Here is a 12750-nt window from a genome sequence, read left to right as displayed (position 1 = left end):
CTTTCCTACACACACACATACGGCCTTATTTCCTTCTACCCACAAGGACCAATCATCTATCTGCTAATGTGTGAAGAAAAAACAAAATATCGCTTCATAGGCCTTGGATTTATCACCCTATATTATGAAGAATTGGGAAGCAAATCTAAGCTTCTAAACATCTAGATTTGGTCTGCTGCAATCCGGTTTAGCCAGTGTTTTTAAGTACCCACTGAGATACTTTGTGATATTTCACCCAATGGGGTCGGGTGGTGTGATTGCTCCGACGCTCTTTGACGACTAACAGGCTTCAAAAGGGAGAAGTTATCAGTTAATATCTTAGTTGAGAATTAATAGGACTGATTCAAGAAGGAAGTAGAACAGAAGTCTCAAAATGCCTTAGCACAGAATTTTATTGTTGGCGATCTCTAGCCGTAGGCGGAGTGATATAACGAGTCTGTGAATAGCTCCTTCACAATTTAATTTTGAAGTCAATCTTGCGATGCAACTTATCGGATTGGTCTTTGGTCTAACACCTACGTGGTATCTAAGACCAAATGTGAACCACACATTCTCATCTACCTGCATGTCTTTCATCAGCCTTCCACAGGGACTCTTTCGCTGGAAATACACCATCCTTGGGTTCAAACGAGGACGCCTGGCTATGGGAGGCGCCGGAGGATGTGGACGTGGCGGTTGCAGTTCGTGACTTTGCTAAGGCCGCCCGTCTCATCGCCCGTGCACGTCGCCGACTCGCTCAATTCCTGCCCTCCGACGCCTCGCCCGATCACAACTACCCGCAGCAGACGCAGGTCTCTGCGGCTGCAATCGGTCTGACCAAGCTGAAGGACCGGGTAGAGGCGAGGGCGACCAACCTCTCTACCGTGCTGCAAGAGGAACTCACGCTTGCAGCGGATCGACACAGTACGTTACCCTGTTTCCTATTGTATTTAATCGTTTGACTTCAATCTACTCCAACTAGTAGTTGAGATGGGTTTTTACACATTATCATAAAGACGATATTTGCCGAATCCATTGTCCGCAAATACCACCAGTAATTTCGACTCTTCAGTTTTCATGGGAGGCTAAGTCGGAGAGAGGGTTTGTTATAGGGTCTGATGGTATTTAATGACCTCAAATACTGCGGATCACCTTTGTTAAGGCTAACTCTTACTTTTCGAATCCTGAAATTGCTTTTCAGGTCTAATGATCAGCAATGGTTTGAGGAGGAATTCAGATCTAAACGGTTTGACTTGATTTAGCCCTCTAATGGTGTACACCAGCTTCTCTGGTGTCTTTTACCATCTAGCGAGCTCATTTATTGGGTTTTCACTTAACAATAATGGCCATCAAGAATCAGGAAGTGCTTGTTTGAAAACAAATCCTCACTTCCCAAGTCTTCGCTCAAAAACACCAGGACCGGTTAAAGGGAGTACTGGAGCCAGATACAAGTATCAAAATACCTTAACTTGATTCCGTTTCCTGATGAGCTCCAATTCCGTCCGTATTCACTGGCTCCTAGGAATTGAAAAGATTAGCTGCCAAATTCCCAGTCTTCAAATCACTGTTTTGGTGGGGAAATAACAGGACTGATTCAAAGAGCCACTGTGGCTTAAAATGTGTCGAATGAGAGTTGAAATTTCAGTCGAGACGCAGTTTTTTTCAGAATCACCCCATCTGATAGATTGATGCGATCAAGGAATTACGGTGACAGCTACAGACCTACAGGGCGATGTTTCACTCAGGGTAGTGTTGTGATGTCAAGGTTTCTCCAGATCATTTTATTTACTACGCTTCCTTTCTTTACAGGTTGTTGAATGCGAGGAATTACTTTGAAAATCGCTGAATTTTGGCACAAATATTTTACTAAATAACCGTGTCCTTTCAATAGTGATGGAGAAGAGTGACTAGCTGCCTTTCTGCAAGAAAGCTTACTTGTTTGCTTTGTTGTCTAAAGTTGATTTAGCCTGCATGGGTTCCATCGGTGAGTGCACATCGGGCTTCTTTTGGTGGTGCAGTTCCTTTCTTCATCTGCTTGCTTCCCTTTTTTTCGCAATAAAAATGCTCTCTTCATTGCTTCTTCCGTTTTCCATTTACTCTTTTAATTTTCAAACGCTGTTGAAGTGACAATCCACCAGCTCTCATCGTTACGGTAAGGTCAGTTCATTGTAGTAATCTCAGGTCATCTCAGTCCCACATGGAAGAAGTGGTTTTGTACTCGTTAGAGGTCCACCCGTTTGTGAATTTAAGGCAATCAGGGACTTGTATTCGCTTATTGAAAATAAGACCAAGATTTTCGCTCTTTTATGCTCAAATATCCGCTTTTCACCTCTTAAACGTTTCCTTGCAGCGTTGTTTATCTTTATATCATGCAGACCATCAAGCATGATGCATACTTTGCTCACCGAAATGGCCACATCTCATATGGTCTTGCATCCTCTCCTACGGCTACATCCATCTGCCAATTAAACGCTGTTAAGTCTAACCATATTTTCACCTACGCTTGGAGTAACCATGTTTGCTCAGCATCGTTTCTTCATATTCATCCCAAAACCCCCTAATAATGGTTTAGTTTAAATCATCCATCCTTGAATCCACTAACACCAACTTTAACACCCCTTAAATTGCGGCTAAGGTGTACCGAGATTGTAAATACTTCCCTCCTTCATTATCAAATAACAGCTATAGTTGTGATTGACTTATCTAGCACATTTTTTTACTCAGTATCGGATGCTCATTCTCACTCACGCCTCAGTATCATCTTGAACGTGCTCCCATGTCTTGTTAGTAAACGAGCACTTCTCCTTTAGGTGCTAATCAGTCGGTGCATGTGGCCGTTGTCCAACTCTCCGAGTTGGGTAAAACGGTGTTGGCCCTACATCTCTTCCTCGCCTATCGTTCCGGCGTCATCGGCAGCAGTCTGGTGCATGGAGTGCGACAGGAGGGCAACCAGTTGGTCTACCTCAACCGCCTCAGTTTTGTCTTCCATCGGGGTCTCGTGGAATCTGTGGCCGAGTGGAGCCAACTCATTGATCAGTTGAGGAAACAGCCCGAATTTTCGGGCCTCGATGATGTGGTCACTTCAAGTAGCTGCCTTTTTCTCCTCTTGGTTTGTATTTGCTAGACTTTGATTATATTAGCTGTGGCCCAGTAGTATTGGTCCATCAATTGACGGCATTCGTTTGGTATATTTCCAACGAACCGGTTCATCTCACTAGAGTTGGCACAGGTTTGGTGCTTATTTTGCTAACTGGTTGGCAGCAAAGAAGTCTGGAAGATGTGCCTTGGGTGGTCTCTTGAGCTTAAACGGATGTTATTTACAACCTATAAGAGGGGGAATAATAGCAGAAAGGTGTAGTCCGTTGTAGCAGCATCTAGCATTCTCGTAAATACAGATAGCTGCTTCTGATTCTGCACAGCCTGAGAAATAGATCTGTGTAGGGAAGCAAGAAGGATAAAAAATCGCGAAAAGTGGTTTGCTGCAACTTGTTTAGCTGAATCAAAAATTATTCAAAGCTCATGTGTTAGGTATTTGCCTAAAACCAATTTGCGCAGTAAATGAAATGGGGTCGAGTGATCAGTCTCTTGTTCATTCGCAAAGTTTCATATCATCATTTTGGCCACCTGATTGGAATCAGTCGTTCTCTTGGTGTGTTGGATCAATCAAGCTGAAACCTGCATTATTAAACACTACTGGCTTTCGGGTCTAAACCTGTTTCAACATTTCCTCCTTTTTATTCTGATCACTATCCTTGTTAGGCACTGCTGTGATGCAGATTGCTGTTGAATTTATGATTTGCATAAATTTACATCTTACGTCTTCTGCATACTTTTCTGGAAAAGCCAGCGTTCTGGCAGCTGTTTTTTGTCTGTTTTTAACTAAGTTTATCGGCTGTTCATCTTCTGTCCAATTTTAGAGCTATGCAGTTGGGTTTTGGAGGAAACGGTCCGGTTTTGCAATCAGCTAAAAGTCATTCTCATCGACAGTCGATCAATCTCCTTCTATGCGATGGCTTGTGCCAGTGAGCGGATCCATGCTCATGCTAAAAAGGTGAACATCTTACTTATTCACTCATCCATCTCACATGTACCTCTAATTTTACCTGTGGAGTTTAGTTTTTCTTCAAGGTCTATCCGGAGAAATTTTAGCATTTTCGATCCCATACCTATATTTGTATTGTTTCTTCAGAGAACTATGATCCTATTGCTATTCTTGTCCTCTTAGACAACTGAATTGATAGGAGTTGATGTCAAGTCGACGGTGGACAATTGTCTATTGAAGTCGTGGCAACGAGCAGTTGAGGAGCAAGGCCGAGTGTACAAGGATGCCGTGGAGCATCGAGCATCTGTGAGTTCCAGTTTTTATGGTATTACCTTCCCCCTACCCTAATCCCTTAATTTGTTTTTTGTCGCCAACCTCGATAGAAGGAGAACTGGCAACCCACAGGCAATAGCGATGCCAACATCAAGACACTGACGGAGGCGGGTTTTCCGGAAGCCAAACAAAGTCTCAATGGTGAGTCGCTGATGGATCAATGATTCACATTGTCTTGAGCGCTGTATTTAGAGTGAAATATTTGTCTGACATGGGATGTAGAGTTTTAGTTTACCTTACGCCTCTACGTGGGATTTAATGAATGAAATAGCAACTTTCTCTGATTACATCATCGTTAGTCAACTCTACCATATTTATTAGTTTGTCACAGTTCTTTGAAAAGGGGCATAATTTTCTGCCATTCCATCTATCTGGTCGCATTTGAGGAAAAGCGCTTTCATGTGTTTACTTTTAAAACGCTGCCTTGCAGCGGCTGTATTCGTGTAAGGGCGTAAATTTCAGCTCTTGGACAAAATGAATTTTAGGTGTTTCCACGATCAATTTTTACGAATGTTGACCGAGTTCACAGTCTCCTACAGTGGCCATTCCACGAGGCTATTTTAGATAGAAAAACTCAACGGCAGATGTAGCATTTTTAGGTGATATAGTGAGCGTGCTCGTCAACTTTTCAGAGAAGGCCGGCTAAAACTCAGCTTACATTTTAACTGTACTGACAGTGAGGTTGAATTACCCATTTCGTGTTGAAAATGGTCCCTTGCTGACGATGAAGGGATAGGCGATAGTACCGCGTGATCCCACGTATGAGCTTCTTTGATGACGAAAATTAACTTATTAAGGCTGGGAGTCCACTCCTCGAGTGCTCAAAATTATCATCTACCTTCAATTTTAAAACGGTTTTGATTTGAAAGTTCTCGGCTTTAGTTTTGATTTTTATGGCGTTTATTAATGATTGGTGGTAATTCCTGTGTATGGATAACGATATGTGATTAGGTAATGTTTATCAGTGAGATACCAATCACTTAAAGAGCATTTTGATTGCTGCAATTACGCTGGTCAAGACAGAAATTATTAAAAAATGAACCACTCTCTAGACTTTATGGTCATTGCGATCTGCGCCAGGACTACGTTAAGTCCCCTTTTTGCAAATAGCAGTCCTAATCAAAATGGTTGTGCTGTGCAATACACTTAGGGGCGACGCGTTTTTGCCCCATCATCTTTATCTTTGAAAAAGTGCTTAAATGAAATCAAGACTCAGTTGAATGTTCTTGCAATTGAATATACTTAAGGGGTTTATTTTTGGGCGCTATACCTTTTTATAATAAGTGAACTCTAAATTACGCCTAGTCGACTACATCACCTTGAAATGGGTGACTTGAGTGCGCTGTGTGAATCGCTTCGTAGGCGTGCACATTAATAAAGAAGAACCCATTACCCATTTTCCCCCTCTTTTTCTCGGATCATGCTAAGGCGGCAGAGGTGGCCTGGCCGCCTTCACCACACAGACGACGCGCTCACTGTCGCAATTCGCGCATGCCTGTGCGCGTTTCGACTGCGTGGAGTTGCGCGAATGCTTCGCCACCACCCTGGCCAACATGCTGCGGTGCGACCTGGACGTCTACTCGCGCGCGCTGGCAGCAGCCAAGACTCCGGAGGAGGTGAGTTTCTCTCCTTTTTAAACGCTTGAGAGAGGTGGCGTGATGTGAACTGGAAATGTCTTCTACTGCTGCTCTTTTTCTGCGTTCTGCTATATGGAATTGATCCAATTCATTCTTAACCGCAGAGGCAGAAGTGGTCTTACTTTTTTCTCTGGAAGATGGTACAGCAGATACTAATCGGTGTCTCAACAACTTTCTAGCGGTAGTAACTGCTCTTTGATTAAGCATTGTCGCTTCCTTCCGCAATTGGGAACTACGGAATGTTCGCAGAACTGGGAGACCATTAGCTGAGGTCCATGTCGCATCGCAGGAGATTGATTAGGCAAGTCAAAAACTGGGCACGATCAAAAGAAATATCTGACTGTGACTTCCTTTCCCAATCATTGGAATAGGAGTTAATCCTTGGTCAAGCACTAGGATGTGACCAATATTAGATTTTGGACTGTGTTGTTGCTTCGCCTACATTTATTCAGTCCTTGCCATTGCGAATCAAGCATAATTAATTTTGTTCCTATTTGCGCTGTGATGAAAGCTAAAACGACTGAAGCATTTTGCAACCTCCTTGCTCATTTATGTTGAGCAGCCGAATCCAACCAGCTTTGTGTTGCCGATTGGCATCGACCGTTCCAACCTCGTCGTTACTAATTTACGTCCTCGTCAAGATGGTCGCAACTACTTGTTTTGAGTCGTGATTCCGACATTTTATGTGGCTCATTCTCAATGGTAAAAATCAGCTAGACAGGAACATTCTACCAAAAGCGTTGATACATCACTTGTGAAGATTTCAATGTCTATTGGCTCCACCGTCCGAACATTTCGTTCTGCATTACTTTGAATTATCTGTGTTCTGTTACTGGTTCCCTTAATGAACTCACACTTGGGAATAAAGTTGATTTTCAATCGGAAATGAAAAGGATTATCTGACATTGTATTAATTTTGCAGTCTAAGGAATTGAATATTTTTACTTAGTGTTCAAAAGTTGGTCACACTTCAATAAGAGAATCCCCAGTGGGGAAAATTAGCCACCTCCTCTGCTTCAGTTCTTCATTTACGTTGTGAACATGGTCGGAAGCCCCGATAGTTTGTTTCCGGATCAAGTTTCAAATAGTTTTACATGGGCCTATTCACATCCTCAATCTAATGTCGACTTGAATAACTGGTGTCGTAGAACACTTGTTCATTCATACTCACTTATGATTTGTTGGTTTGATAGTTAACAATGTATGTATAATCGTGATGAAAATGCTCTACGATCTAGTATTAGAAGACAAAAAAGATTATATCATTTTAATTTCATTTTTTACTAATGATATGCTTATCTGTTTCCAAGGTGCTACGAGATGTGACCTAGCCTGTACACTTTTCTTCATTTAGAGCAAGTTAATAATGGCAAATCTGCACTTCCTTGCGTACAAGGTGATCCCAAAGATCGCAACAAAGATTAATTGTGCCGACCACTTGGCTGTGACAGCGGTCATAAAGGGCTTCAAAAAACTCCTTCGAGGGACCCATCACTGATCATAATAATCTTCACCATATTCAGACTGTTTTAACTTTGTTGACCCCACTGCTTGAATACTATATGGGCTTGATTATCAGCTACTTTACTTGCTCTAGGGAAGGTCTGGTTATTGATTGAATGAGAAGCTACTGTTTGACTCCCTTACACGACGGTATTAAGCCGTACTAAATACAAATGGCTTATGTTTCCCAACCCTAGTCTATGTAGATAGCAAGAGATCGAATAAAAATTTTTATTGCTTACAAAAAGGTTTAACAGTAGAATGGGGTAGCCGTGATTTCTGTGCGAGCGCTGATTCACGAAAGTGAACAGAGCGGAACCTTGGAGTTGTCGGTAGTGCGGTTCCCGTTTTCTTCATCTGTTCATCTAAAAACAGGCAATCATAATGTTTTTTGGGGAGTGTACTTAGTTTTCGTAAATTATCATGTCTCCAAGAGGTGCGGGTTTCGTCGCTTAGTGTATTCATACTGGGGCAAAAAAATCATGAATGGATTACGAGTATCGTGGTTACGCGTGAAATATTTGGTATTACTTTATCAACTTACGTAACCGTAAAAAACTCAGAGCACGGTGAGGGAAAGCATTTGTCTCATTAGGGGACTTACTAAGAAATGATCAAAACGAGATGGTCTGGAACCAAATAATGTTCGATATGAGTACAGATGTTCATTTGGGAAAGAAATGGGAGATTTTAGCATAAGTTGTTTTCGAAAAAAGCATGTGCGTTAAGCAACTGAAGGATGCGGCGGTACGTACATGTCTCTGGTAAAGCGATTCAAGATTTTCGACGAGCTCGCAAAATGCATTGTGCCTATTGTTATATTGTTCTCGAAGATGATCCCTTTCTCTAACTTTGGCTGTACAATCTGCTTCCAGTTTATGAAGGATTTCAGCAAGGGCCTTCTTTTTGGCCAGGGCAATGTTTAGTTGGCTCTGAACTAGAGCTAGTTTCACATTCTAAAAAAGGTGTCATCATGTCGCAGATTACCTGTTCCGCCATTTCCATATCTTTTTCATGCATATTTTGCTTGATTTTGTGGATATTCATTTTGACAGTGTTTATTCGCTTTTTGACTGAAAATGACAGCAAATGTAGAAAACCCACCATCTCGTATTTTCTGTTGAGATTCAAGGCTTTCTCTCTCCGTCTGATAAATCTTTGCAAAAAGTTCATGCAACGGTCTGGTTATTTCGCTTGAAGTCATAGGCATTAAAGTATCACGACGCGCAATATCACAAAATGGCATTCATTCGATGTCCAAAAGTCACACAAAATACTAAAACAAAACAAACATCTGTTAGCTGCTTTAAAGGGTATAGAGGCGAAGTAGCTAGGCTTTCTAAAAAGTAGGAAATGCTAATAGCAACAAACTGTGCAAAAGAAGTACAATCCAGGAACCTGGTGCCTTGACAAAACCAAAAATAATTAATGGGCAATATCACCAGCCAAAAAATTAAAGACATAGACTATTTAGCGTTAACATAAGCAGTAGTTGCGTGGCTAGTATAAATATGTTCAACCCCTTCTATTCGTATTATTATTTTCAAAAAATCTTGCAAAATTATTTTAAAAAAATTACATAATTATAACTGATTAATTTAGTCTAATAATAATGCTCTAAAGGCTCTGCAACGTTTTGTTTAAGTTTATTAAATATAATTTATTTGAGGTCATATGAAATCACCCGAACTTACAATTTTGCTGGGACTGATTGCACATGAGTGTAGATACTGCAAGAATAACCTTAGACCTTGAAAAATTAAGATCTGCAAAAATTTACTTAGACCTAAATGCTTTAGACATTGTATTTTTTCTGGCTGGCTGTATGTCTTTCTACTTTTGTGCTTGAATGTAATCATTTCTAAGGTTTATTAAAATCTTAGTCCTACTTACGAAAACACGGTTTTATTTTTAGGTAACTTGGCTGAATAAAGTTCTAATTTAACTTTTATTGCAAGATTTGTATTTTTGCAACCTTGGTTTTAATTAATGTCTCAGAATTATTTTGTTTACCACCCGCTGTCTACCTTCACTCCTATTACTTTGAATTTACTGTGCATTAGTGTACCCGAAATATTTTTAAAACTTTAAATGGCTTTTAGAGTTTTAAATAATAGTAATAAGTAATTGAGACAATAGCTTTGAATTTGATCTATTCTGTAGTCCTCTTATTTGTTCTAGATATTTTGCGATTTCTTGTCAGTTTGTGTCTTTCGATAAGTAGATACTTTGGGATTACTTGCGTCATGGCAAAGAAGCTTCCGATTCAACATACAGCAATGGGCATTCTCTCGGGTAAATTGAATGCGACATGCTTCCTCAAGCTTCTAATCCAATCTAAACAATCACTTTTGACTAAAAGAATATGCACTCACCATTTATTACTTACGTCAGCTGCCATCATGCATCAAAATAGTTTCTGCAAACATACGTGGCATTAAATATGTTTAGCTAGATAATTTGATAAATATTTGACTTTGGATAATTTTTGTTTACAGTAGCTCGATACATTATTCACGGGATAAAGATATTTTGCTCCCATAAACTCTTGGTTTGCCTCTCAAACCATATTTGGAGCGTGGTATGCAGAAAGATTGTTTTATTTACATCGACCTTGTCAATTGCCGAACTGCGTTTAGATTGCATTGAGTTGTCACACTGTGCGCAAGATTTGGAAATTTCGAGTTTGTAACGAAGATACATCAAATAAAAATAGAGTTTTTGTGACAAGACAAAGTATAAGATCTTTACCAGCCAAAATGCACTGAATTTTAATGATAATAGCTTGATTTATACCGCATATTTATCAATTTTTTTTGCGCCTAGTGGTATGGCACATTTTTTTTCACATATCATGTGTTGTGAAGATGGAATGTCCCCTTACGTAGTCAGAGCAATAGTTTTGTTATTTTTACTTCAGGAGGAACTGCGGGAGCTATTGAAATTCTAATTACCTTCCCTACGGAGTATGTTAAGACGCAGCTTCAATTAGATGAGAGAACGGGGGTAGCTAGACGCTTTCATGGTCCTGTAGATTGCGTTAAACAAACCGTTCGAACACACGGATTTCGTGGCCTTTATCGTGGACTTTCCGTACTTTTGTATGCGGCGATTCCAAAATCTGCTGTTCGGTAAGTTTCATACATCTTCATCTCCAGTGTCTTTCTGTTTGCTGCTAGTTAGAAGGAATATTTTTAGTCCCTTTTAAAGCTTCATGATAAGCAAGAGCTCTGATGCCGTGGCGAAACACTTGAGGTATTTAGTCGGGTTTTACCTGTGTAATACGGCTGTAGCGTCGACTAAATATATGCTAAAATAGAGTGCTAATTTTTGCGCATATTTGATTTTGTAGCGTAATACTCTGAGTTTAACTTTATCTAAAATGTCTTTTTAAATATGCCTTTATTTTAGGCCTAATAATCTAATACATCCATTGTATCATTATTGGGTGTATTAGAATTAGTGTATTTATGCAAATTATTTTTACGTGACCCATCTTTTAGTAGTGCTTTTGACTTTGTGAAGAGTTATTAGCTGTGTTGCTCGTTACTTTTGCGTGCTTTTCAATTAAAAAGTTCTGCTCTCGCGGTGACGGAAGACATTGTTTCCATTCAACACAGAGCAAAACGCATGATCCACTAGAGAACAGAAAAATGATTATGTATCACCGAGCATAATCTTAAGGTAGAAAAAGTGTCAACGCTTCTAAAAAGTAATTTGCTAAATTAAAATCTAAAATTTATTTGAATCCATCTGCAGCACTACATGTTCTTTGGGATGAAATTCTGGGTGTCTAAGAGGTTTAGCGATTTCAACTCCTCAATTAGGTTTGGGGTTCAATGCGTAAACACTTTTTCCAAATACTTTCAGTTACCTAGCCCCATAAGTACAATTCTCACTTATGTGAACATTGCCCTCTTGTCCTTTTGTTCACCGCTTTTTTTCGTTTAATTTTCTTTTTTTAAAGATTTGGTGGCTTCGAAGAATTCAAACGACATAGTGTCTCCCCCGATGGCACTCTGACACCGGGAAGAAAATTCCTCTGTGGACTGGGTACTTTCTCAAAAATATCTCATTTTCTTAGAACTAACCTTTATACTGTTTAGTGAGACCTGCTTTTCTTTACACCATTCTTCAGCTTTATTTTCCTAGGGAAGCAAAAAGTGCGTAAGGTAGTAATTCAAAAGTGATATGACTAACTGAGGTCCAAACGAGAATTGTTTTTAAGTAACTTTTACCATGTGTGTTATGCAATCACTTCTTTGTGCGATTTCACTTCTCAAGTTAATTGTATGATCACAAAGGAGACCAGTAACTGTAAAGTAGTCTGCAAGAAAAGTGTCGTAAGTGCGAACACTTTCTCTTCTTTAACATCTTTGTGACCTTTGGGCCTTCGCATGATCGGTGCTCTGATAAGCCTGTATGGTTTTATTAAAAGATGGATATTCAATAAAAGAGTGGAATTTTTGTTACTTTCGTCCCACAGGAGCCGGAGTATGCGAGGCGATTTTGGTAGTTACTCCAATGGAGACGATCAAGGTCAAATTCATCAACGATCAGGCCTCAGCCAATCCACATTATCGTGGCTTCGTCCACGGCGTACGTAGCATCGCCAATGAATTTGGTACTTCCCACATTTAATCATTTCTCCATGTTTCTTTTGAAAGAGACCCACCGTAATATGGTTGTTAGGTTAAGTAAAAAGCAGAGTAGTTTAAGCAATTAAGGTGAGTCCAAAGAATCACCGGCATGTATTTGTACTAGTAACAATATTTTCACACTTCTTTGGCCTATTGGTGCAAGCCACGGTGAGGTTTTGGATCTATCTATTGTAGTTTGATCCGCATCGCATTTGTGGATAGTAAATAGTAGAGTAATGACTTGTGAGAAGATCGACTTCTATCCTATTTATAACCTTGTCTCCGTGTTTTACGACATTTGACTGACCATGCATCACAAAGCTGCAAAGAATTTTTGTGAACGACTTCGAACCTGCTCAATTGTCAAACTTACTAGATTAAATTATTTTTTGAAACAGTAAATATGGCAAACATTAATGATGCATCTGCTGCCAATAACAATTGCTTTTGATGCCTCACTGATCCCCAGATCTTGAGTCAGTACCACTGCTTAGCCTATTATGGAGGTGCACAATGCCAGAAAGGTTTCTCACCCAAATAAGTGGTGTGCTATGTGTTGTTCGGCTGGTAAGACATGTGACAATTGCTTGCTTTGTGGGATGAAATAACTGAAATT

The 12750-nt window shown here is 40.1% G+C and overlaps 3 protein-coding genes across 3 annotated transcripts in view; 2 read left to right on the top strand and 1 right to left on the bottom strand. All coding sequences in view use genetic code 11, as the record gives it.

Annotated features, from left to right (window-relative positions):
- The window catches only part of EGR_00498 (Exocyst complex component), a gene marked incomplete at both ends in the record, with an annotated part of 12273 nt that extends 4784 nt beyond the window's left edge, over positions 1-7489 (top strand). Inside the window, 7 exons of the mRNA XM_024489747.1 lie at positions 580-903; positions 2790-3065; positions 3897-4030; positions 4205-4327; positions 4405-4495; positions 5783-5970; positions 7346-7489. Coding sequence (XP_024355744.1) covers positions 580-903; positions 2790-3065; positions 3897-4030; positions 4205-4327; positions 4405-4495; positions 5783-5970; positions 7346-7489 — 1280 coding nt within the window. The remainder of the gene's footprint in view (positions 1-579; positions 904-2789; positions 3066-3896; positions 4031-4204; positions 4328-4404; positions 4496-5782; positions 5971-7345) is intronic.
- A 236-nt stretch (positions 7490-7725) lies between these two features.
- EGR_00497 (hypothetical protein) lies at positions 7726-8698 on the bottom strand (the record flags this gene model as incomplete). Its single annotated transcript, XM_024489746.1, has 4 exons — positions 7726-7859; positions 8246-8450; positions 8482-8567; positions 8599-8698. The coding sequence occupies 4 exons, from the start codon at positions 8696-8698 to the stop codon at positions 7726-7728; spliced, it is 525 nt and encodes a 174-aa protein (XP_024355743.1).
- Positions 8699-9740: 1042 nt separating this feature from the next.
- EGR_00496 (Tricarboxylate transport protein) overlaps positions 9741-12750 on the top strand; it is a gene marked incomplete at both ends in the record, with an annotated part of 7039 nt that continues 4029 nt past the window's right edge. The window contains 4 exons of the mRNA XM_024489745.1: positions 9741-9789; positions 10415-10625; positions 11462-11547; positions 11981-12118. Coding sequence (XP_024355742.1) covers positions 9741-9789; positions 10415-10625; positions 11462-11547; positions 11981-12118 — 484 coding nt within the window. The remainder of the gene's footprint in view (positions 9790-10414; positions 10626-11461; positions 11548-11980; positions 12119-12750) is intronic.

The sequence above is a fragment of the Echinococcus granulosus genome, assembly GCF_000524195.1.
Source record: "Echinococcus granulosus chromosome Unknown EG_S00002, whole genome shotgun sequence".
Lineage (NCBI taxonomy): Eukaryota > Metazoa > Platyhelminthes > Cestoda > Cyclophyllidea > Taeniidae > Echinococcus > Echinococcus granulosus.
The sequence above is the reverse complement of the archived record's forward strand: the minus strand, read 5'-3'. Positions and strand labels throughout refer to the sequence as shown.